Here is a 25,068-nt window from a genome sequence, read left to right as displayed (position 1 = left end):
AAAAAACAGCAGCAGCATTTGACATACTTTTAATGTTTTTTCAAAATATACTTTTATTTCACATACTTTTAATGTTTTTTTTAATGGAGAGTACTGATGCTGAAACTCGCTCAACTACATCTTATGGTTATATGCATCTCTAGAAGAACTCTGAAAACCAGCTCCTTACATACAACCTGCCTGGTGTATCGAGGCACGTGCACCCAAGAGGATGCAGAGTGCTCTATGCTGTGGCGCCACAGCTCTCCTCGTCCCCACCTGCTGCTCCTTTTAACAGGTTATTATGCTGGACCCGTCCGTTCCCCATCACAGCCCGAGCTGGGGATCTGTACGGCATCAGGAAAGCGCAAAACGCAAGGAGCAGTGACAGGGAGAAAGCGGCAAAGCGCAGGTATTACGTACAGTCAGTTCTCAGGATAGGGCCCTGCTCCTCCATTCCCTTTTTTATGTGGGTATTATGGAAATCAATGAGGAGCAACGGTCATACCTGAAGCAGTTTGGGAGGTGGGGGAAACTGTGAGCTGAGGCTGCTGCTACTCCCACGGGCAGACGCGTTAGATGCCTGTTTTTATAAGCAGTGTTTCAAAAAAGGGTTAATGCGCTTCACTGCCAGAACAAATGGTGCTTCTAAGAAGACCACTTTTTTCTTTTTACTGCACACCTATAATAAAAGAAATCTTCCCCCTGTTGTCATAGACAGAATCTCTATGCCTGGCACCAGGCAGGTGTAAATCTACTTTCTGGTGAGCAGAGCGGTTAACATGCCTCACAATCCATCACGTTCATCTCTCCACCATAAAGTCCTCTAGAGGAACAATGCAAAAGTTTCCTTCAAACTGCCTCAACTCTTTCCTAAAGAAATCATCTTCCTCATTCCAACAAACCCAATCCCCATGCAAGAGCATCAAAATCCACAAGTTTCCCAGGAACCCCAATCAAATCACTGTGTGGAACAATAGAGAATTAGGCAGAAGTGACATAACGTGTTTTGCCAGAGACAAAACTCTTACCTCTATCTACAGCACAATCAAAATCAGGTATTGGTTCTCTCCCCTGCCCACCCCACCCCACTGAGCTGAATTAAACAGTGAACTAAAAAAATAATCTTTCTGGCTGCCAACCAAACCTTGCTTCCGACATAAATTCCTCTAAAATTGCGATGCCTACCGTTTCAGAACCAGCAGCCAAAAAGAAAAACCCAGTCTGTCTCCAAAGGAAACCACCTTTAGTCACTAGTTAATTGACCCTGGTGAATATAACACCAGGCATTTGGAAATAGGCACTTTGATACACAAAGTACACATGCCCAGTCTTGTGTGCCATTTGTTACACCACAGGCTATGCTCAAAAAGGGCAAAGTAAACGTCTTCCACGTTACTGTTCAAAGCAAAGCTAATTCGATGTAATGATGGGCTTCCATAGCCACATTTAGTATTTCTGAAACACAGTAACTTCAGGGTTCTGATAGAATTCTGGCACGGTTGGTACTTTAATTTTTTTTCTTTTTTTTTTTTTTTTTTTTAAATGCTACTGACCTTCCACCTATCTATGAAGCAGCACATTTTTCAATGTTCCCAGCCAAACGTGGAGCATTTCAAACTCTATGAATGGCTCCAGTTTAATTTGTTGTTGTTTGGGTCTGTGTTGATTAACACATGTAAATAAAGGCATCTGGTGTTACCTCTCACTCTCTCTCTCTTTCCATTTCACACCCTATTGAAGTCTGATTTCACAATTAATTGAAAAGAAAACAAGATTATTCAGAAATGAATCCTTTCTGGCAGCCTTTGCCATGCTGAGGTCTAGTCACTACCTGGGGAGACAGAGCCCCCCTCCTGGCAGTATTTAAAATAAAGCATTTTGGATATCACACAACGGTACTAGACACAGTGTTGGAAAAGGAAGCAAGCCAGCAACCAACTCACTCCTGTTACACACTTTTCAGGCCAAGAAGGGAAGGATTCTTCTGTCCCACAGACAGGAGAAACTGTATTCTTCCACGTGCAGAATTAAAACGAGACAGCTAAGAGATCAAAGTGCAAATGAAGACAGACAGCATAAGGGACGAACTAACGTTTCTCCTGCACCAGATCTATCCAACAACAGGTCCAAAGAACAGCAAAGTCAGACTCAAACAGCCTCCAGTTTGGTGAGGTCAGGGATTTGAACTCAGCATGGATCCATAAGTGGATTTCCTAAGCCATGAAAGCACAACGGTAATAAGGAACTGGATGTAAACACCTACCAAGCACCGGACACGCTCTAAACCCCAGAAACTGATTTCTGACACGCACAGAAATGACACAAAATCAGCCTGTGACCACAGAAAACTCCTCCTCAGGCTGGGCAAATTATCACTGTTTCTCCTGCCCTTTTTCTCTCCAAAAAATCCCAAGCAATCATCAAGAGGAGAATTTCGAAAATCAGACGTTCACGATGCTAAAATGTTCTTACAACCGTTCCCACGGCAGACGCAGCTGGTTGAAGCAGCCTGGAATGAGATGCGCGGAGGAGACGGACCACCGCTGCCACCGGTTTCCAGGGCAGGAGATGCCCGGCGGGGCTCAACACACTAGAGGGCATTGCACCACCAGCTATCACACTGGCCTGGAAAAAACCCACCAGCAAAATCCTCTTCCTGCCCATGCAGTCCTGTTCCTCGGTGGAAGTAAGGCTCAGCACCACTGTGTGAATATTCAGTGTCAAAACAACGGAGACGGCTCTGCAAGAGGAACCAGCCACTTCGTGGCTTCAGGCAAAAACAAAGAGGCAGTTAAATTAAAGGAGCTGGCTTCTTTCTTTCTTTCTTTATCTAAAAGAAAAGTGGCTTTGCCACAAAACAAAGCGCCCTTTCTTTCACCGTCTACCACCGGACAAAACAGAACACTTACTTTGGCTGTTGCCAACCAACGTGCAGCGTACGAAAGGGACCGTTTTTATAGGAACCACTTACTCAGAAAAGCCACTTGAATGGGCCAAGAATGAGACTGCTTTACAGTCTTCGTCCATCATTTTTAAACAGGTTCGGTTTATATGCTGGCAACATATGTTAAGGATATAAACCACTTAGAACCTATAATATGTTATTGTTTGAGCTTATCGAGAAATGCATTCACCCATAGTCAAAAAAAAAGACTGAGCCAGTGAATATTTATTTTTTACAGCTTTATAAGATATATATACTTTTTATCTCCCTGCATACGGCATTTCATAAAAATGCTGACTTTCAAGGAAAGTGCATTAAAATCACCGAGTTAGTTATGACTGCCTTTTCTTCTCTGAGATCCAAAATCCATTAAATTCTGTGGGAGGTCAGTGACAGTTTTAGTCATAGTCTACTTTTCCATTTGCTGGAAACAAGCATATTATTCCTCTGAGAGAACTGAAAATTGATACAGTCCTGTCATTCCAGGCTATTAGTCTCTTACTCACTCACTTCTTCTGTTTTCTCGCCCACTAAATCAATATTAACTTTTTTTCCACACTGATAAGAATCAAAGTCACTGGAAAAAATGCCTTATATACCTGAAATACCAGTAGGAGTACCAAGGGGGGGAGAAAGAACAACAAAAAGACCCAGAAGCAACAGTTTTGATGTGGGAAAGAGTACTGTGGCAGTGAGAAGCTTAATTTACTTAAGGTAGTCGCTGATCCTGTCTCACTGTCACATCACCTGAGCACCTCTCCTTACACAGAGCGCCGAGAGGTTTATGCTGTGATTTCTCACCTTCATGTCACCCGAAGAGGGGTATTCATGTTATTTCTAATGCACGGGCCAAATCAAGAACTGTGCTGTGCTGAGTAACATTTCTTATCTGGCATTTACAGAGAGCCAGTAACAAGGAACCAAGCCCCTAGAAGCAAAGGCAGTAAACAAAACTTAATAATGCACACAAGGGAAAAACAAACATACCCTGAAGAGCCTTGAAGGCTGTAGCCTGGTTGCACCATATTTGGCGGTGCAGGAGATGAATAAATCTGAAATCTCATTAGGAACTGTACCTCCTGGCTTTTACGTAAACAGTTCTGTTGGCATGCAGCCCCAACTCCTACCCCTTTTAACAAGCAGGACCCGTTGCTCAGCGAGAAGGAAGGCTGGAGGAAGCAAACCCAGCATTCATCAAACCACAAACCCACCGGGCTCCTAGGTGACACACAATCTCCTCCTAGCATCGTCCTTTCCACAGACCCATCTCTCTAGTAATTCCATAGGCTCAGGAGAGTATTTCAGCTTATCCTGACGTGTTCCTGATTTCAAATCAGCCATCGTTACCTTTCAGGAGCACAGGAAAGTCTGGCCTTCGCTCCACGTTCCCCATTCCACCTCTGTCACCAAAGTACAGAGGGATCCATATTCTTCAGGCTGCTGCCTGCAGGTACACAGCCCCCTGCTAGGCGCAGATAAAGAGAATAAGCTCAACAAGATGACAAAATCTACCTTTGCAAATTATGAAGCAGGCTCTATAAATGAGAATAAATAAAGCTGACCCAGTTTGCACAAGTATATGCTTCCACGGCACCTCTGGTCTGCAGAGCCTTCAAAAGCCTTGTACAACAAAGATGAATGAACCTGTCAGCATTCAGTAGATAAGCAGCCACCATTAAAACTTTTTAAAAAGCTTCAGAAACAGACCCTAAGCAAAAGCAAACAAGCTCTGCACATGACATATAGGCAAACCACATCTTTTTGAGCATGAATTTGCAGGACTAGGCTCAAGACGGAAAGCAGTGAGGAGGGGAAATCTGTGTTTCTACAACCACATCTGAGAACTTCTTCCCCAGGAAAAGCATTATTTATTATCTGGCTAAATACCAACTTCTCTTGCTGACAAGAGGAGCAGCAAATGAAGGAAAATAATCTCCCCTTAGTTGGCAGGAGGAAGCGATAAAAGCTGAGGGGAAGCTTACTCCATTTCCTCCCATGACCCCAGAAGTGGGAAAGATCAACAACCACTCATCTTTACAAATCAGGCTGTGTGAAGCCCAGCGCTTCTGGCATTTAGCTATGCCTACAGCCCCCAGTTTTCCATAAAGGTTAGTCTATGACTAAACTGACCACTGAATGCATTTTAATATAACACAGACACAGCACAGAGATACAGGACTCCCAGCGCTTTCAAATAAAGCCTATGACCTTTAGCTAGCTACTTGCTTATTACTTTGCCAAGCTTCAGCTGGGGGGGAAGGTACAAGCAGCGTTGTGTGCACGCATGCATGCGTGTGCATGCATGAGAAAGAACATGTAATAATTTCACATCTCAAATCCACACACACACACATTTCACATCTCAAATCCACACACACACGCATGCCTGCCCTATTTTTTTAAACAAAGAAAATGAAAGTCCATGTTGCACAGCTGGGTTCAGAGGAGCAGTGCAAAACTGACATATGTTTTATATCACCACATGCATTTTTATACAAAAACTTGAGCAAGTGCTAAAGCATGGAATAGACTAGATGGAAGCATTTCCCTTCAACTACTCCCTTCTGGGAAAGAGGGGCTGGAAAATGAGCAGAAGAGGTATATGGTCAAACTGATTTTTTAAAAAAGAAAAGTTTCTAGGAGTAAAAACAAAAACTCCCCGAAGCCAGATGTTGCATAAAAACTTCAGCCAGACCAAGAATATCTGGCTTTAACACGAAACTCCAAGGGGATATCACAATGCTTGTATTTATTGCGTCTCTCCGACTCTTCCTGTGCACAGACACATGTATATGCATGGTTCATCTTCTACTACTCACGTACCCGGTCCTGTACTCTTACAGCTCCAGCTAGTGTCTTCCCACATCATGATTCACCAGCGAGTACGCTGGAGGACAATGCTGTGCCCTGTACAACTGCTCTACTATTATCAGCTCCTTCTCCTTTGAAGAAAGGGGTGTCCCAAAGTACCTGCAGGCTTTGTGCTATATACAACTCACACTAGATGACAGAATTACTAGATTACAGAAAATACAGCTGGCAAGAAACTAAACAGTTGTAATAGGTCTAAGGCCTAAATATTTTCTGCATATTGAAAAAAACAGACTATATACTGCAGGTGCTTACCTGCTCTGAAAAGTAAATATTGCCCAAACTGAAGAGAAACATTTACACTAGTTACAGAAGGAGCATAAATCAGTGAAGACAAGGCACTGTAAAAGCCCTCCCTCCCGCACATACACACACGATGTCTTTATATGAGATTTTACATTATGCTACAATTATACCATTACACGCTACTATTAGACCTTGTGTAGGAAGGACTGAGTGTATTTATGATGAAAACATTCAATGACTTTTGCAGGAGTTAAATGATTTAAAGAAATTATCCTCAACCCATGAAAGAAGTTTTCCAGAACACAACCACGTGGTTTTCCTCATACTCATTAGTGCATGTACAGCACCAACGATAATGCTCCATAATAACTGGGGGCGGGGGTACTGAAGAGGAGGAATACAAAAACCGGGACAAGGCTCATTCCTGGCATGTCCTGGGAAACTTCAAGGATCTAGCAATTCTGATAGTCAAAGCAGGATTAATGTCTTTATCATTGATATTAATATTCTTATTACATAACAGAGATGCTAAAACCTTGACAGAGGACCGTACGGGTACCAGTATGTAGATACCATTAGCCCATGTCCAAAATAAATGAGTTGGGGAAAAAAAGATTGAAATAATCACGTTGAAACCTCAAGGCTTAAGCAATTATGTGAGAAACTTGAGTGCCTTTAAACACGTTCCTTCACTCTTCTTGAAAAAGGCTTAAAGATACTTGTGCCCTTAATGGCTTGCACAGAAAAATCCCTAATGAAAAGCGAAACTTATTTTGAAATTCCAACAATTTTCATCTAATTCTATAATTCAGCGATATTATTTCTTGAAGACATTATCTTAGAAAGACTGGAGCTGTCAGCCCAGGAAAGTCAAACTCATTACATTGCACTGAAAGACACGCCATGCTCTTAAATATTAAATCCAACCTCAAGACCACCAAAAAACCGAAGGAGGGTGGTTTCTTCAGAGCTTTTCTGGGCCTCATCAGTTGCAAGATGCTCAACATGAATTCCTGCTACATTCTGACTAGAAGTGGAGCTCCTAGCTCACTAAGTAAGCACTAGTAAGGGCTTACTTACAGCTAGTCAGTGAGGTCAAACAGACAATCTTCTTGAGCAAGGAGTGAGGTCCCAGGAAAATAAAAAGGTGCTGAGGCACCCCAGCTATCAGGCAGGCGGGAGAGGAATTGCACAGCACAGCACCAACTGGCAAACAGCATATTTTGCAGTCGCATAAACAGAGACTGCACCGTGCAGCACAACAGCAGCATGCCACCCAGCCTTCGACGTTTCGTGGCACTCGAGACCACGAGCACTTCATTAACAGTGGGGTTTTCCACCCGCTGTATGCAAATGCACTGCAAACTCAGACACAGAAAGGCCAACTGGAAAACATGAAACTGTATTTTCCAGAACACAAGTACACACAGGAATTACCCCATTACTTGCCTGCCACAGATTATTTATGTCGTGTGGCAAAAGCAGTATATCATTTATATTTCCAAAATCCCAGGGGAGGAAGAAAAATGCTTTCGCAGATAAAAGAATGCAGCTTCTGTATGTTCTCAGTGAAGAGCAGCAAGAACAGTAAAGCAAAATGCCTTAAATTCAGGGTATTAAAGAAATTATCTTGAAAAGGCTTAATAAATAGGATGACTTTTACTTTTGTGAAGCAGTTCATAAACGGTGTCATGTTTTTTTGATCCGTGTGTCAAAACTTTAATTGCTTGTCTCCAGAACATGGACTTCAAGAGTGTAAAAAACGTAGGCAAACTGCATAAGGGGTCACACACAGATCTGAAACTCCGTTTCGGTTTTTAATTTAGAAAATTCTGCTAAGATGCCAGAGGCAGAAGAAAAAATAGTGAAGATATGAAAAGAATATTTTAACATTTAAATTTCCCAGGTGACTGTTCAGGGAAGGTGAGTTCTGAACAACTTGGGTCACACTGGAAACACATCTGCACCCTGAAGACTCTCCCCGAGAGCTTCTCGTCGGAATTACAGGGTTGGGCTTTTAGTTTTTAAGCATTTAATTGCAATCTTCAAAGAAAACAGGGTTTGGTATAACCCGGCCACTGTGTAACATACTCTTAGGAAGCTCCTAAGAGCCTTGTTCTTCCGACACTTGTTCTCCACAGAGAGGCACGAACCTGCAGCCCTCACTCAGTGCACATTTCTGCAGACTTCAAGGGAAAGGGGTCTCCGATTCAACCATTGCCAACATCTAAAACACAACCATGAGGATAAGAGTAACAGTACAAACCGATCTGGTGCAGTACCCTTGAAGTCACCCTGGCCTGACGCTGCTGTCACAGCAGTGAGTATGACTCAGTTCCTCTCTGGGCAGGCGAAATGATGCTGATTAACTCCAGCTAAATGGCCACGTCCTTAAGTCACTAGGCAAGCAATTAGTGGTTGCAATGACAAGTTGGGGACCTCACGCTGGAAAGCACTGGTTTACAGGACAGCAAAAAGCAGCACACTTCCAGAAGAGGCCCCCGAGCAGCACCATATTGTGGACAAATGAAAAATTTACATTCTTTTTTGCTTTCTTATATTGGCATCTCAATTAAGTTTTGTGCTAGTAACTCACTAGTGTCCAAAAGAAAACAACAACTCACCAACAATTCCTGGTGGAGAATAAACATTCCTCTACAGCAAGCACTGATGCAATAACTTGTCTAAACAAGCACACACGAGATTTACAATGGTGCGAGCCTTTCTATAGCTCAAACTCTTCAGCCAGACTGGGCACCCATTAATGTGAATGAACTTCTGCTTGTGGAACGCTGGAGTATGCACACACAGTGTACGTATGTCATAGCACAGGGCATATGTGAAACCTGTGCTGTAGCCTGGACCTTTTTTTAATTCAAGGGCACATTATGGTAGCAGTAAGATCTAGCATTATTGCACTGTTGCAGATATAGTATTACAGTGGCTGTTTCATCCTTAATCTGATCATAGCAACTTGCAAGACACATACACACATAACCCTTACAGAAAACATAACACATCATCCCCATCTTAGTTGTTTTTCAATGGCAATATAAAACATTCTTCAGTGTGATACACAACAAAGAATTCTAAGAGTACATGGAGATATTTTGTTGTTAAGAATCCAAGCCTTCCTTCTCTCCTTGTTTATCTTAAAATCACAAAAGAGAAAACTGGAATGTTATTTTCCAGCCCGTCTCGAAGCGAGTCGATGCATGGCCCAAGTTCTGCATCTTTACGGCATTAGATAGGCACGGAAAGTTGAAGCCAGTTGCAGGAGGAAAGCAGTTAGCTCCAGCACAAAAGCTCCACTGTGCCCTCTGATTCAGCATCAACACCAACCAGCTCTAAAAAGATCTTCTGCTTACTTTGAACTGCGCTTAGTTTAAAGCAGCTAGAAATTGAGGAATACAGGGAGGCTTAAGAGAGTTCAAAGAAATGCAGGGACTGTGTACCAAGGGAAATAAAAACCAACACAGCTTATCTGGGGAGTATTCAAAGTGCACATCACAACTCTAGTGTTACTGCTAAAATGCAGTAATAATTCAAAACGCAGGCACTAGCCTAAGAGCTCACTTCTCCAAAAAGAGTTTCCAAACTCAATCTAGCTTTCACTTAGTTTTAAAACAAATGCAAACCTCGACACTAAATCAAACCTTGAGCCACAAGAGAGGCTGCCTGTGAAGGGGACTCTGAAGAATCAGGCTCTGATGCTTCTCCAGTCTCACACCTCCACTACGCCCAAATAATCCTGAGCTCCTCTCACCTTCGCAAGGCAGCACCCTTGTCCTGATATGAAAAGTCCCTTTATTTTATGCAAATCCTTTCCACCCCAAGGCTCCAGCTCCCAGTGGGTTCCCTGCCCATTCCAGGATTGTTACACCTACAATTATTGCATGGCTTAGCAGATAAAGAATTATTGAATAAGTTACCAGCATTGCAAAGTAAATTCCTGGACTCACACTGTAAAAATAACAGAAGTTGTTTTGATTTTTTTAACTACTTCAAGCTGGCAAATGGGAACTTGGTCCAAAATCAGTTATTTTAAAGTCTGAATGTTTTGACATGTCATACTTGCAATAAATAAAGTTAACACTCAAGCACCATAAAGAGCAATTATACAGCTGCAATGAATTTCAGGGTAATATGTAAGAATGTTTGCTAGTGATGAAACATAAACTGGCAGGACCAAACAATACCACCTACCCAAAAAGAGACTTTTTCTAGGCAAATTGTTTTATTGCCGTATTTATAAGGTTCATCAGTCTTCCAATAGAACAGAATTAATTTTAAGGCAGGTTCATGGATCCTGAATATATATGAAGTATATGGCACTATCTACTCTAATTTTCCACTTGTTATAATACTGGACTTGCGGGTATCTATTAAGCAACAGTCTTCTCTCTAAATTATTACTGACATAATTCTGCGTGTGATAGTGCCAAAAGCTCACTCCGCAGTTCGAGGTGTCAGATCGCACTGCAACTCACAAACCAATCCCTGCCTGTCCAAAAAAACAGTTGATGGGGCTTTAAATGTATGTATGCAGACCTAACCAAGCTTCCCATAACAGCTTCTTATGGGAAATGAAATACTTGAAAGGAAGACGTTTAGGATGGTGGTAAGGGACGTCTTGCACTGTAAAAATACGTCCCATTGCATGTAATTGTGTTTTTATTAATGTTTATTTCATTCATATGGCAGAGGGATGGGAAGAAGAACTGCTGAGCAGAATCAAAGTTTGTTCAGTTAGTTTCAAGAGAAATTTAAAAAGTTATACTTTAGGAGAGGGAGTCTTGAAGAGGCAGTGAGAGCATCATGTTCTTTCTCATGTATGTATTTTATTTTAAAAAAAACCACAACCGTATATCCACATGACATGTAGTGGAAGCATTCGGGTTTATACTGCTTTACCAGGAAAACAGCAACTTGAATTTGCAGGTTCTGTTGACAAAATGGCCAGAAATTAAACGCTAGAGGAAAAAAGAAATCCATATCTTTGGAATCCTCAGTGGAGATCAAAGAGCTTTTTGGTATGGATGCCCAGGAGAGCCGAAGGTCACAGCCTTGCCTGCAGGACATGGAAGCAGAAGCCTCCATCTTCTGCTCACACATCACGGCAAGCCATAAAATAACAAAACCATCAAAGTCTACAAACTTGCTCAATGCCTCCTAGACATCGTGATAGGATGTGTGGGTGAGAATATGTGCCTGTGCATATGCTTCCCCCTTTAAAATGAAAAATCTGTTTGAATTCAGACCCTTGGGAAAGTTTGTGTTCACAGGAAATCTTCTGCACAAATCTCTCTGTTGCAAGTAAAACAAACAAAACTTGGGGCTCAGCACATCTGGAAACATCCTATCCCATACACGTGCAGCTACACATATTGCAGCAAGAATCTTGCCACAGTACAGCAAACGTTTTCAAACGTAGTATCTAAACACCATTACTTCAAGTGCTTTCCTCTAAATTTTTTTGCCTTGCAGGATAGATTATCATAGTACAAGTGCAGCGACAAGCTTTTTCCTGAGTACTCAAAGACAACTCTTCCCTGATTCTGTAACGAGAGAACAATCTTGAGTTCACCCCACCACATGCCCTTGTGCGAGATTATGTTACTGAGTGAAGGAGACCGGGATGGAGCACTGATTTTCAAAGACTGGAAACTACCTGGAAACCAGATCACACAACCATCACGAGTAAATGGTCTCTGCAGGGTTCCTGGGTACAGAGCAGACCAGGCAACACAGATGGAGCATATCTGGTCTACTCGAACCAACACACCTTAACCAGCAAAAGATCTCAAAGCCAAGACAGTCAGGAACAGAAATTTTGCAGGATCAGGTTGTATACATCTATACTTCTCCATCAGGAAATGGCTGAAAACGTTTATAAACACAGGACAAACGCACATGCATGCCGTTGGAAAGCTAAACTAATGAATGAACAGTTTAAAAATCTGTAGCCTAACTTGCTATCCCTGAGCTGCCAACTCTGTCATCAAACCTGAAAATTCTGGCACATAAGCACAACCCAAACAAACTACCCTTTTTGTAAGCAGGTACAGTAAACACAAAATGTAAATGTTCCCAACGATGTTTGGCTTAACAGCTCATACATCCACGGGCATGACAAACCTCCAGTGGAGAATAAAAACACATCCCTGCTTCTGTAAATCTCAGGGATCATATCAACATGAAGTTTGCTAGTTATTAAAATCACACCAGCTTGGCATGCTTGCAGATCTACGAGTACAATATTATGCGGCATTTTAACAACATTCCTAGTAACAGTATGGATTACTATATACGAAACCATAAGGTTTTTAATCCTCTTTTAAACTCTGAAACACTAGTGAAATAGGGGTTATTCTTCTGGAGCCCACGGATTCTTTTCAAATTTTTAATATATTTTAATTATACCTATAATAAATCTTTCTGGTTTTTTCAGGTCATTAAACCTCAGGGAAGAAAAATTTTCCAACACAACGCTGTTCCAGTTACTAATTAAAACAATTTTTATACATTTCTGTGACACATTGCTAAAGGTGATTTATGATGGTGGCAAACAGCACGAGGTCAATGCCAAAGTTAACAGCTGGGCTTATTACAGTCACTTTTAAGATTTACTCATGCCATCAAATAGCCACTACGCACCAATAAAGGCTAAAAATCAACAAATATGTTTGCAATATTGTCGGTGGTAAATTCAGGGGAAGAAAAAAATAAGCTGGATTCCTACAAGAGGTCAACGCCTTCAAACTGGGAGTGCCGCAAGTCCCCAGTCGTAAAGAAGAGCCAAATGTACACAGATTGCCCTGAAACCGTTTTGGCCCACCAGTCCTCCGCACACGGATAAAAGAAGATAACACCTATCTCAAGATATTCAAGTCTGAATAAATGCTTAGCCAAATTTGCACAGTGATCTCGCTCACGCTAATAAGGCAGAGAAGAAACACGCGAAGCGGGGAATACTCAAAACCCTTTCATCAACAGAGTGCATCCCGGACCTGCCAACCTGTCCCAAACACAGAAACGTCGCACGGGGTTCTGTTGTCCCATGTCATGCACACAGCAGAGAAATTATTTGTTCTATATAAACTCATAAAAATCACCCAAAGGCAAAAGGAGAAGAAAAAAAAAGGCAGAAATACCTGTTCAGCTGAATCAGGAGGTAAAATCTCATTTGCTTTTAGCAGTTACTTGTGGGTTACGGTCTGCCCTTCTGTTTAGACACCTAGGTGATGGGCTTTAAATAAAGAATCAGACAGAGAGCTAACACAGTTGGACTTGATCTTAAAGGTCTTTTCCAACCAAAATGATTCTATGATTCTAACTTGGGATCAGGCAGAGAGCTAATCCAGATAAACACTAACAGGAAAAAACTTCCCTCCTTGTGACAGGCAATTCAATAACCAGCCGGGTGAGTGATGTCAGCCAAATTACCTTTTACTTTATAAAAAAGGATAAACATGTATAAATTATTGATTTCAGTAATTGTCAGTCAAGGGGAGAAAGGTGAGACCAAAGGGTAGAATATACTTTAAGAACAACTTAGCAGCTAAAGCCACAAGGAAACATCAGCGTCAGCCCAAAGCAGGCTGAAGCTGGCTGCTCACACGCGTTCGGGTACCGACCCCCCCGCACGCAGCGAGACAGACGGCTCTGCCTTCCCAACGGGCTCCTCTGAGCGTGTCTCCCCCCACCTCACATGAACAATCCCTCCTCTTCCTTCAGGGGATCGCAAACGCCTTCAGCAAAATGATGAGCAGAAGGACCTGCTTAGCCTTGAAATTACGTCTTGCCGGGTTTTGGAGCAGGCTTTAATAATGGGTAGAAATTCACATGAATGCTGCCCATTAAATCTGGACCACTAATACGGCCATCAGCTTTCTCTACAGCAAGCAACAACTGTAAAACAAGTAGTAAATGTGTAAGCAGCAATAGTAAGGTTTCATGGAGAGGTACTCTCCATACTCAAAGTCATCCTTCCACTCTAAAACCCATGCTGGATCTCTCCCCATTTCACTGGAAGAAAACCAAGGAAGCTGGAATTTCACAGGTGTGATCTTGTTCCAGGGAAGAATTTTTCTGAGGAGTTAGTGGCAAGTTGGATGCAAGACAAGGAAACAGAAGAATCCAAAAACTGAGGTGAACTTACTTGAATACTTTCCTAACTTTTTTGGCATCGAGAAGCTTGGCCTGGAGACTCCACATTTTTAAAATCTGTTGATCTTGGCAGGAGACTGTGCCAGTTTCAGGGAGTTGTGGCTGGAATTATTAAGTTAATAGAAGCAGTTTCCACCTACACTATGAACAGAGTTGTTTTTATATACCCACATCCTTAAAGCAGCCCTTGCAACATTGCCCACCACCACTTTAGGAGGCAATAGTAAAGAAACCGTACGGAAAAGCTGGGGAATGGGAGGGAAAGGCCTCGGTCTAAAGATGGGGAACAGAACATACCAGGGTACGGCAAAGTCATTTTGAGAGGAGATTAACAGCATCCAGAGATGAAAGGCTCAACGGGAGCACTGCTTCAGATGCAATAGGGGTGTGCGTGTCACCGCCCTTCGTATATTTGTACAGACAAAGCAAAACCCAGCAAAACTGTCTTTCGCAGCACCAATACACAGCAAAATTCAGGCCAGTTTTTGTGACTTTTGCTATATATTTCCATTTTTTAAAAGGGATCGGGGTATGGGGACTGCTGTTTCATGTTTTGCTTTTTAAAATAGCTATTTTTTTTTTCTTTCTTTTTAAACACTTTGCAACTCAGTGGAATAAATGAAGACATTAGAGCCCGTAGCTGCTCATGACTGCCAAGATACTGAAAATTATCATGCCCACAGAAGAGCTGAGGGAACGAACAAGCCCTCCTACACCGAAGGCAGTGAACAGGCTTAGTTTAAAAATCACTGATGGAAGGAAATTCAAGCTAAGCTGTCCGACTTCACACCACACACAGATCAGGGAGCACTCCTCTGCGCCTGTTGTTGCTAGCTGATCTATGCAGACGACTGCTTTTAGCTGTGGCAGAAACATCTTAAACTACCCCAGTTAACTCCAGAGGAGGGCATCTGGGTCAGCCTTACCAACTTTGTTTCCTTTGCAACCCACCTCAGGCAAAAATTTTACCATACAATTAAGAGACACCTCCACAAGAACACTTCCCCTCTGCACCCCATTCCCTGGAATATTATTAAATAAAAGAAAAAAGGCAAACCTAAAGAAGATGACCCCCAAAAGTATCTTCTCAACAGGCTTTGCTGAACAAAAGGCACGAGAAGAACCGAACCGCTCTCTGCAATGCTGCTCACTCTTATGACACAACAGGAAAATCCCATGATGGGCACACCACGGCCACCGTGGAAGGGCAGCCCAGCAAACGGCCCAGGAGGCTGCAGCTTGCCAAAGGCATTCGACCAGCAACAATACGGCTGCTGCCTTCGTGACAGGAATTCCTGGCAGCTGATGCCTCCCAAGGCGGAAGCGATTCAGCTTCAAATACTTCCTTTACCACCGATAACGTGCTCCTGCCACTCGCAATGCCAAAGCGTCACAGATAAGGAGAGGATCTTCCATGCACCGTAATCCAAACCCATCCTGACACGGGTTTATTTTTAGAAGGTGGCTCCATAAATGCAAACAGAGAGAGACAGAGCCCGTGCTGTTTGAAGGGGTAAATCTGTGTCAAATGCAAGATCGCTGAAGTGATATGAACATGCATTACAGCACCTCCTCTCCTTTAGCGTCGGGTTTTTCAGGGAGCAAAGAATGTTATCTGCGAAGCGCAGAGCTGATCAGCTCTCCATATTCCATTACTAATACCTACTCAACTAAAGATAATTTCTTCGTTCTTTCAAGCGAAGAACAAAGTCTTTATTTCTGGCAGGAAGTAAAGATATTTACAGAATACCTAATCACTGCTTCTCCTGTTTATACTAACAGCTTATAGCACTAAGTAAACTCACACTTGCACCACGTTGGAGGGGCACGGAATCATTCCGCTTTGTATAACATAGTGACAGGGGGGGTTGTTGAATTAGTTCAAGTCAATCAACAAGCCCTAAAGCCCACGCCAAGGCAGCGAGACTGTGTGACAACTGCTGTAGTGAGATACCCAAATTACAGGGGAAGGCATCAACTTGACCAGCTCCACGGGTAAACCACGAAACCTGGAACACGCAACACAATCAGCCTGGGCTGAGCACCACGCTCACGCACTGAACTTCGACTCAAACCAGTCTCCAGAAGATGCTGGAGTGCATACACATCACCTCTCCTCGTGTTAATTCAGCCATCGAAGGTGTACTGCGTGGTGCTGGAACACCTCGAGCCCCTTAGAAGGAAGCTTTGCCAACCAGCAGATCCTGAAATCGTGCTTAAATTTAATAAGCCTTAGAAACGGATTCTTATTTTAAGTTACACTGGGATGATTTAGGCACTTCTGAAGTGCCACTTCCAAACAGTAAGATGCCCTGTGCAGCAATATGTGTGCAAGCAATGCATGCTTTGCATATTAATGAATTGAATTTTGATGTTCTAGAGAAAGGAGAGGCATCACAGAGAGACGCTAGCCAAGAACCGTGGAAAGGCGGCAGAGCTTAAGCGAGAAGGAAGCCAGCAGAACCGACCTCACCGATGCTGAGTAATCACAATCTAGCCATGGCCTAATAACACCTCGTTTGGGAGACACAGACCACAGCAAGGCTGAACCGCAGTTCTGCTCCTGCTAACAAGACTCCGAAACACTTATCCAATGTCAGACTAAAATAAATCTATTATGCAGAACCCAGCTTTCCGCTGTAAAATTAAAAATCTATGATGTAGCCTTAAAAAATAAATGCAGCACTAAATGTAAGGTATTTCAGCAAAATACCAGTGAATTTTTAGCACTGATGCAATCTGTAAAGCCTACCTCATGACTACAGCTTCGACATCAACTACCTTTGCTGGTAAACCAGCAATTTCCTGCTGATGCAACACGTGTCTTGCTGGCAGACGCAGATAAGGTTAAAACACATCGCTGTCGAAAGCAGCAGAGCAGAAAATTTCTGAAGAGAAAAGGCACCCCGAAATGCACCTAGTTTTGTGAGCACGGCGCTAGGATAAGAAGAGAACAAATCCTTTTTTATACATCTCAGGAAGTTAATTTAAAACGATCTCATGAGGTGAAATGCCAAGATATTAATACCAATTGCACCATGAGACCACATTATAAGTGACATAAACGTTACAAAACAATCTGAAATTCGGCCAGGCTGTTAATAGACAGCATTACACAATTCCTGACACAGCCAGATAATACTGCATTTCTACTATGCAAATTTTTAACAGTGAATAGATTTCGAAAGGAGTTTACACCCACTACCTCTCAGATGCAACTTGGTAATTCGCTATTAGGTGCCAAGCTGTCATTTACAAGTCACTTCAGCCTACTGCTATTCTCTAGTCTACCTTGTTATCACAAAGGAGCCACCAATGAAAGCCACTTGATTAAAATGTATGAGCCCTACATGAACTTATTTTTAAATCTGTAAACTAATACTGCTGTTGCATTAACAGCTTTCATCATTTTTACCATTAATGCTGGTCTTCTGCTAAGGAATTACTGTAATGTCCTACCCTTTCGTATTTCAGGAGCAAAACTCTGTTCTTAAGGGGTTTGTTATCCATACAAAAAAAGTCGTTACACCATGGGGATCTATCAGAAATCCTGCTCAGAGAAAGGAAGGGACAAGAGGCACAGAACTGGTACTTAGGGCCTGATAGACCTTATTTAAGCGTATTCTGCATCAATGGCACCACAAAAATGAGTGCTAGACAGCAACAACTCCTGCTGGAAGTGGAAACTTCCCACCAGAACATGCTTCAGGTTTGTTGGCAGGACAATGTGAAGAAGATCTGTAAAGACTGTATTATCTGATTTTATTTCTCCCTCACACGAACACAACAAACTCAACGTGTATGCTCTGCCATCCTTAAAACATGCCAAAAAAATGCATAAAGCCACAAAAGAAGTAAATTATTTGTCTGCAAAATGCTTTAAATAATAGTGCCATGCAAAGGTTGTAATCTCTCTCTAGCTTGCACATTGGGCTGAGTATCTCTGAATGATGGAAAGGAAAACCCAAGAGGACCGCATGATGCAAAAAACATCTGTAACCTGCTCAACACCAACTCCAAAAGAAAACCTCTCTCCAAAATGACCAAACAAATCAGTGTTGTCAAATCAAAGAATCACCAGGAGACAAAAAATAAGGACACAGATTAGTCACACTATCCTACCCCCCAGAAATGGAAAATAAAGTAATACAGTTTCGCTTCAGAAGATTGTGGACTGCTCCCGTTTGCCTCGGCAGCCCATCTTCCAGAGACCTCATTAGGAACTGAGCTCTTTGCACTGGTGTCCTCTTAAGCCCACTATTTTGTCTCTGCGTCGATGCATATGCGCGTCTGTCAATGCACATACATCCCATCCTCAGCAGAACAAACCTCCTTAGAGCCACTGAGCGTGAGTAACAGATACAAGCCCTGAATAGGACCCAAACTCCTTCTCAGTCAGAATTTTACAGAGACAGAAAAAATGGATGCATAATTCTGCTTGCAAAACTGTCAAGTACGGAAACATGAAAGGCTGTAAATAATTCACTCTATATTACAGGAAATGTTTTACAAATGAAAAGGTTGTAACCTCTTTTTAGCTACAAGGCTGGCAGATGCTGGAGGTATTCCTGCTTCCCTAAGTGCAGAACAAGCTGTGCTCTGTTTATGAGCAACTAGCAGTGATTCTTGGTTCTCAGCCCTCCCCGGTACTGCTCAATGAAAAATGCTCCTGCCTGGATTTCTGATGGATGGATCACAAAGGAGTGAAGCCTGCACACTTCTAGAAATGCAACTCAGGCTGACTAGCGAGTTCCTGCGTTCTGATGATACAGCTGCCGCAATGCACAATGCAGAGCTAAGATAACACGAAGAGAATGGGTAAATTTGAATCGTTTATATTTACATAAATCTGTTCACACAATTGTTTAAAGATACACAAACAGAAACTAAAAATATGCATGCAGTTGTTATGGATGACTCAATAATGAATGTTTGATGCAGTCTTAGAACAGTGATATCAGTCAAATCCAGTGGAAATAAAATCATCTCCAACCTCAAAGGGGTGGCCACATGGCTGAGTACAGATCCTGGCCCAGTACATGGAAGGAATTCCACATAAAGATATCCTATTGCTTGAACTTCTTATCACTAAACATTTTGCAATAAACTAAACAAACCTTAGTGGAGGTCCCTCTACCACCTTCCCCGCCAGTTAGTCAGCAGCTAAACACAGTGATGTTTTGTCTATAAAAGAAATCTGAGACTCACCTGTATGTTGCCAAAGTCCACGTTTTCATAATGGAAATGTGCACACTCAGCCATCTTCGGGAAATGACCCTTTGTAAAGGATAACCTGAAGCACATCAAAAGCACACCATAAGATAGCTGCAAATCACTGAAACAATGCTCAGCATCAAGTACTGCCATAAAATGCAGTTACTGATATAAAATAATAACAACTTTCTCATCCTAAAGCCAAGGGAACGGAGGGATTTGTTGATGTGATACACCAAAACAGTGGAGAAAGGAACTGAGAGAGAAAGGAAAACTAAACTGCAAAGTGGCTTTTACCATTGCATCCTTAAAGAATTGTTTGGCATTTCGTCAACACCAAAGCCCACATCTTTAAGAAATGGTGCAGGGAGAAGCCGCTCTATCTTTACAAATGCATTTTTGCAGTGAAAATAAACAGCCTTACACAAGACACATAGGAAAGTAGAACTTTACCTGTGAAAGGCATCACAGCCCATCAGTCCCGGGTTGATGTATCTAAGGGTGCAGAACAAACGCTATTTATCCTTTGCCTTTTTAAAATTCAAAAGTGAGGCATAATTATTCCCAAGTCTCTCCAGTTACAATGATGGCTGATGGGGAGATCCTCTGGCTCTGCAACATGCTCTTGCTTCTGCTGAAGCTATTATAGACTCCTATAGATATTTCTGGTGGTGAGCCAATGAGATTGTCATTATCTAGCTCTCTCTTCCCACGGGAATATAAGTGGGAAGTGAGATGCAGCATCTGGCTGCTCAGCACTAGAACAAAGAGCCATTTCCCTTACAGCATCAGAGCACTACAGAGGGGTGATCTGAATGCACAGATGAATCAATATTGGGGAGTTCTGGTCCTCAAGTCAGCGTTCTCAGCAAAGACAAGTCAAGTAATATTGATTACTTTTGATCCCCTTTGCAGGTCAGAGATTTGAAATCTTAGCTGCGAGCATAATAAGTTGGGTTGCATTCTCTGGGAGAGAAGAAGGGGGCAGGGGGGAGAAAGATAATTTAATCGCACAGAAAAAGTAAAAATCTGGGAGCAGAGAAGAAAAAATACTCCTAGAAAAGAAAAATTGTGCAAGATCCATTCAAATGAAGACAAACAGGGCAGAATACAAAAAAAAAATGAAAAGAGAAAAAATATCAAATAAAAAAAAATCTATCTAGGCCACCCACTTGTCCTGGTTTAGCTTCCCAGAGCATAGGGAGACAGAAAATTATCTCATTTACACATTGCCTGGGCTTCTCTTTAGGTTTTTTTATACATATATACATATGGTTCCTCTTTTTTTTTTTTTTTTAAATTAATCAGTTTCAGGAAGAAATCACAGAAATTTAAAAACACAGTTACAGTGAGGTCCAAAACTCTACCAAGCTTTGCTTCTATGGCCAGAAACAGGTGAGAGAGCCAACAAAACGTCTAATGTCCTCAGTTTTAGACTACGTTAGCTGTAATTTACTATGTTTCACATGGATTTTGGATGCTCTGATGAAGATACTATTAAAAATCGTTGCCGAATGCCCTAGCTGCATTGCAGCACAATAGCTAAAACCCAAGATATTAAAATTAGAAGCCCAGCAAAGACAGGAAAATCAAAGACCACTGCTCTTACTTTTTCACATTCTTCACTTTCATACTTGCTGTGCTGCCACAGGTCCGGAGCGGCAACTCCCCTGGAATGTCAGGAATATCTGCACCTCTTGCCTGCAAAAAAGAAGAAAGAAAAAAGAAAGGAGCTTAAAATTTGACTGCATGCTGTGGACTATTGCCTGCTAAGCAGTAGCCCCTATATTTTTACATAGATGTGCAAACAGTGGAAATCTCATATGTGCTCAGAGTTGTACTTCTGCCTTTTTAACGAGGAAAACTGAACCTCAGGATTACAATCTAGTATGTGATTATCTCTTCCTGAACCATGCTGCAGAGCCTTGCTAATTCTTAGCAATAACTGTGAGATCCAGTATTTTATTCATCACTACTTCTCGTTTCTAAAGAGGAGATTTTCAGAGGCAGGAGACTAACATCCATTCCTAAACTCTGTACTTAGGCTCCTCATTAAGTACCTGATTTTCCAAAAATCTGTGCACTTAAGATACTCAGGCAGAGGCACTGGCAGAAGCTGGATAGCTCATACAGTGGAAAATCACGTTAATGACAGAGCTGCTCATATGTGGGAGGTGAACTTTTAAAAAAGATGTTTGCAGCTATTGGGGTAAGCGCGTGAACATATTAAAATTCCTTAATCACTAGAATTCATTTATTTTAGTGAAGCCAGAACACCGAACTCCTCCTTTTTGTTTGGTCAGTCATGCCTTCCCATCCTCTCCTTCCTCCAGCTGCTCTCCCATAAGCTGTGAGCTCAGCTGGGGGGACTCGGAAACACTCGGCACCGTGTGTTTCTCTTGCTGTGCGGTACCAGGCCCTAAGCTCTAGAGGAAGGAGGGGGTTTAGGTGAGGCGTTTATGAAGAGAACAGTGATCAAACAGGAAGATCAACACAGACTGCACAGAGCAGAAGGAGAAAAACATGGTCCCTGATGCTGACAAGAGACAGCTCATCAGTGACCTGGGTGAGACCAGCTGAAAGAGCTTTTTTCTGCTTTATACAATGCACTACAAAACATGAATAATGTCCAAAATAGCAAACGCTCAAGCAAGAGGAAGAAAGGCACTGCAATATTCCTTCTTATACAGGCCTGGAACAAAAAAGTATTACATTAAATCCAATTCCTAACGACAGGAGTAAACGGATGACTTCCCTGATCCAGATCAGTACCAATGCTTCTAAGCTGGCCCACCAGAAGATCTCTGAACAGGGTTGATAGGTCCAAAAGCTGCTACGCATATAACAAATAACAGAATACCGCTGTACGCTGCAGTGTAAAATATGGAAACAACTTGGTCCTCACCTCCAAAACTTTTTTTTTTTTCCCCAACAGACCATTACTATTGAAGCTAGCAGCCCACAGATGGGATGAACAATGGGGGAATCTTTCTTATCCCTGTCCCTGAAGCTCTCATTTTAGTTTGACACGGGTCAAATTTAGATGTGCTTCATCACATCTTAAAGAGCTGCAGTAAATCAAAATCATTCACCATTCATTAACTAACAGCAACAGCGCTAGAGGGAGTGATTCATCTCATTCAACTCCAGACATGCACGAGGGACGCAGCTACAACCCTGTTATCTACCCAAGGCTACTTTTGTAGTCACCAGAGATAAACAGGCACTTTGGGTCCGGTTCACCTACTTCAGACAACTAGATTAGGACAAAAGCAGCCATGCTGCAGGAGCATCTACCTCTCCCTTGATGCAGGGGATGCAGGATGCCCCTGGCTCAGATACAGACATACACCGCAGGCAGCTGCATTCATCCAACCAGCATCACAGTGGCGCACGTAGGACTTGAGCAGAGCACGTTCTCTGCACCCAAATTCCTGTTATTTCCAGCACTACCCTTGGAAAAGGGATGCTGCAACTATTACAAGTGAGTTTCCCTGCTTTCAACACTCCTGAATCAATTTTGAAGCCAGGACACTCTCCCAGTTGTGCCTTCCACAGCCCTGGACATAAGTGATGCTTTAACTCCGCTGTCCCACAGCTGTACAGAACATGTGCACCCACTCACTGAATTAAAACATGGACAATATTTATACCCTTAAATAAACCTATTCTTGGCTGACTGACTAAGTACACAATTACTTTAGTATGTAATGGGACACTTGAGCGTCTCACTCTGAATTTTAACACTAAGAGGATCACCAATTTAATAAACCTTACAGGTGTTTTACGTAAGAAATAACTAATTACAGTCATAAATGTGCCATTCCTGTAAGCTGCTTTTAGGCAAAGCTGGATGTCCTTGCCTTAATTTTCTACTAAGGAACAGAATTTCTGTAGGAAGAATAATAATTTTTCTCTTCCATCAGCAGTAGAAGCTGGTGGGACATAAAAATGGATAAACAAATCTGACAGAAAAATGTGGGCTTCAAGCCAGTTTGCAGCAGTGGGTAGAGACTACCCTGGATCTGACTCAAAGCGGCGTAGGCAAAACTCACACCTCCAGGAGACTTAAATGCCAGCATCTCTCTTTGAAAAAGTTGTATTATCCTCTTTTTCACAGTTGAGTTATGTCCAAATCCTGCTGGAAGGAGATATCTGCCTCTCCCATTTCCAACAGCTTGTATTCATTTAAATGGACTACAATGAGACGAAATACAGTAATTAACTTCGGTTGCTTTTCCAATTAGATCCGAGCTCTTTGGACTGTGCTACAAACCAACAACCTCTCGTAAGTCTACAGTTGATGAAAAAGGGCAGAATGGTGATCTTGTGCAAGCTAAAATCTTAGCGTGAGGCAGTAACACCACAAAAAATCTTGGTGATTAGATAGATAAGCAAAAAAGGAGGTTATTACAATTTTAGAAACCATATTACTCCAAAATAAACTGCAACTACTTTCCATTTAAACCAAAGATACACAGCTACATAAAAGCAGGCTATTCACCACTAGTTTGTACCTGTTTTGATCCAAAACCTGGCATGCAAAACGTCACCCTAGATTACCCTCCTCTCAAAGTACAAATGAAACACTCCAAATGAGATTTGTCATCTTTTGTGCTTTGCGTCACAGTAATCTAATTTTTAAAATAATTTTGAAACAGTTGGATTATTTACATCTGAAAATTAGCTAGCTAGCATCATCGGTTGCTTCTCACTTCCCTATTTTCTATGCATCACTGTTCTGTGGAAACCTAGTAATTGCATAGCAAATCTGTTTATGCAAATTGTTTCTTCCAGTTTTCACAGCTTAATGTCACTACAGCATCAATCTGCTTCGGTCCGAAACTTGGTAAACAAATTAGGAGTCAATCCAGAACGCAGGCAGTTGACTTTACCAGGATCCTCAGTACGCTTACATTTCAGCAGAAGACTTTTTTGAGCAGCGCCACTTCCCCAGTCTCCCCTGAACTAAGAAGTTCTTCTGCCTACAGCTCACTGAAGACTACGCTTACGTTAGCAGCAGTTGGGACAATATTTGAGAGCTTCAGTATTTTATGACAGATACCTACATCGGCTGTGAGGCAGGTAGATCCCACCAAAACATTTGTTCTAAGCAATTTTGGGAGACCGCCTGCCTGTCTGTCCCACCCTCCATGGACGGTCACTCCATTTTTAAATCATCGCCGCTGTTTGCTTGGTGGCTACCAGGAGGACCCCTGAGGCACTTATATCATTTGTACAAGCAACACATTTTCAAGCGTCGCAGCTAAACTCCCTGGGAATCTGAGAGCTCTCATGGATCAGGGTGTCTAGTTTTAAACATCCAAGTTGGAAATTTTTGGTCTTTATATTCATAGACATGATTTGGAAAACTTCAGCTTTGTGCTCTCTAGCACACAAAACTTTAGTCAGAAATAATATATGTCTAACTATTCCACTGCACAATACGAAAGGATTTTCTCCTAAAAAGTCTCATTGCATTTATCAGAAAACACGTCAACCCCTCTCTCATATCCAGAAATGTAACACAATCTGAAAATATATGTAAAATTGAAGAAAAAAGTCCACTGATAAAGTTACCACCTTGGTATCCTTGATAGGTGAGAATATCAAACTGATGCAAACCCCACAGCCCTCCTCCT

General features: G+C 42.1%; 1 protein-coding gene across 1 annotated transcript in view; it reads right to left on the bottom strand.

The window, feature by feature from the left end:
• Window positions 1-25,068, bottom strand: part of ARHGAP32 (Rho GTPase activating protein 32) — a 185,765-nt gene that overhangs the window by 116,522 nt on the left and 44,175 nt on the right. Inside the window, 3 exon segments of the mRNA XM_013298904.3 lie at window positions 19,421-19,505; window positions 19,880-19,921; window positions 21,036-21,127. Coding sequence (XP_013154358.3) covers window positions 19,421-19,505; window positions 19,880-19,921; window positions 21,036-21,127 — 219 coding nt within the window.

The sequence above is a fragment of the Falco peregrinus genome, chromosome 15 (genome assembly GCF_023634155.1).
Source record: "Falco peregrinus isolate bFalPer1 chromosome 15, bFalPer1.pri, whole genome shotgun sequence".
NCBI lineage: Eukaryota > Metazoa > Chordata > Aves > Falconiformes > Falconidae > Falco > Falco peregrinus.
This window is presented reverse-complemented; position numbering and strand designations above follow the sequence as displayed.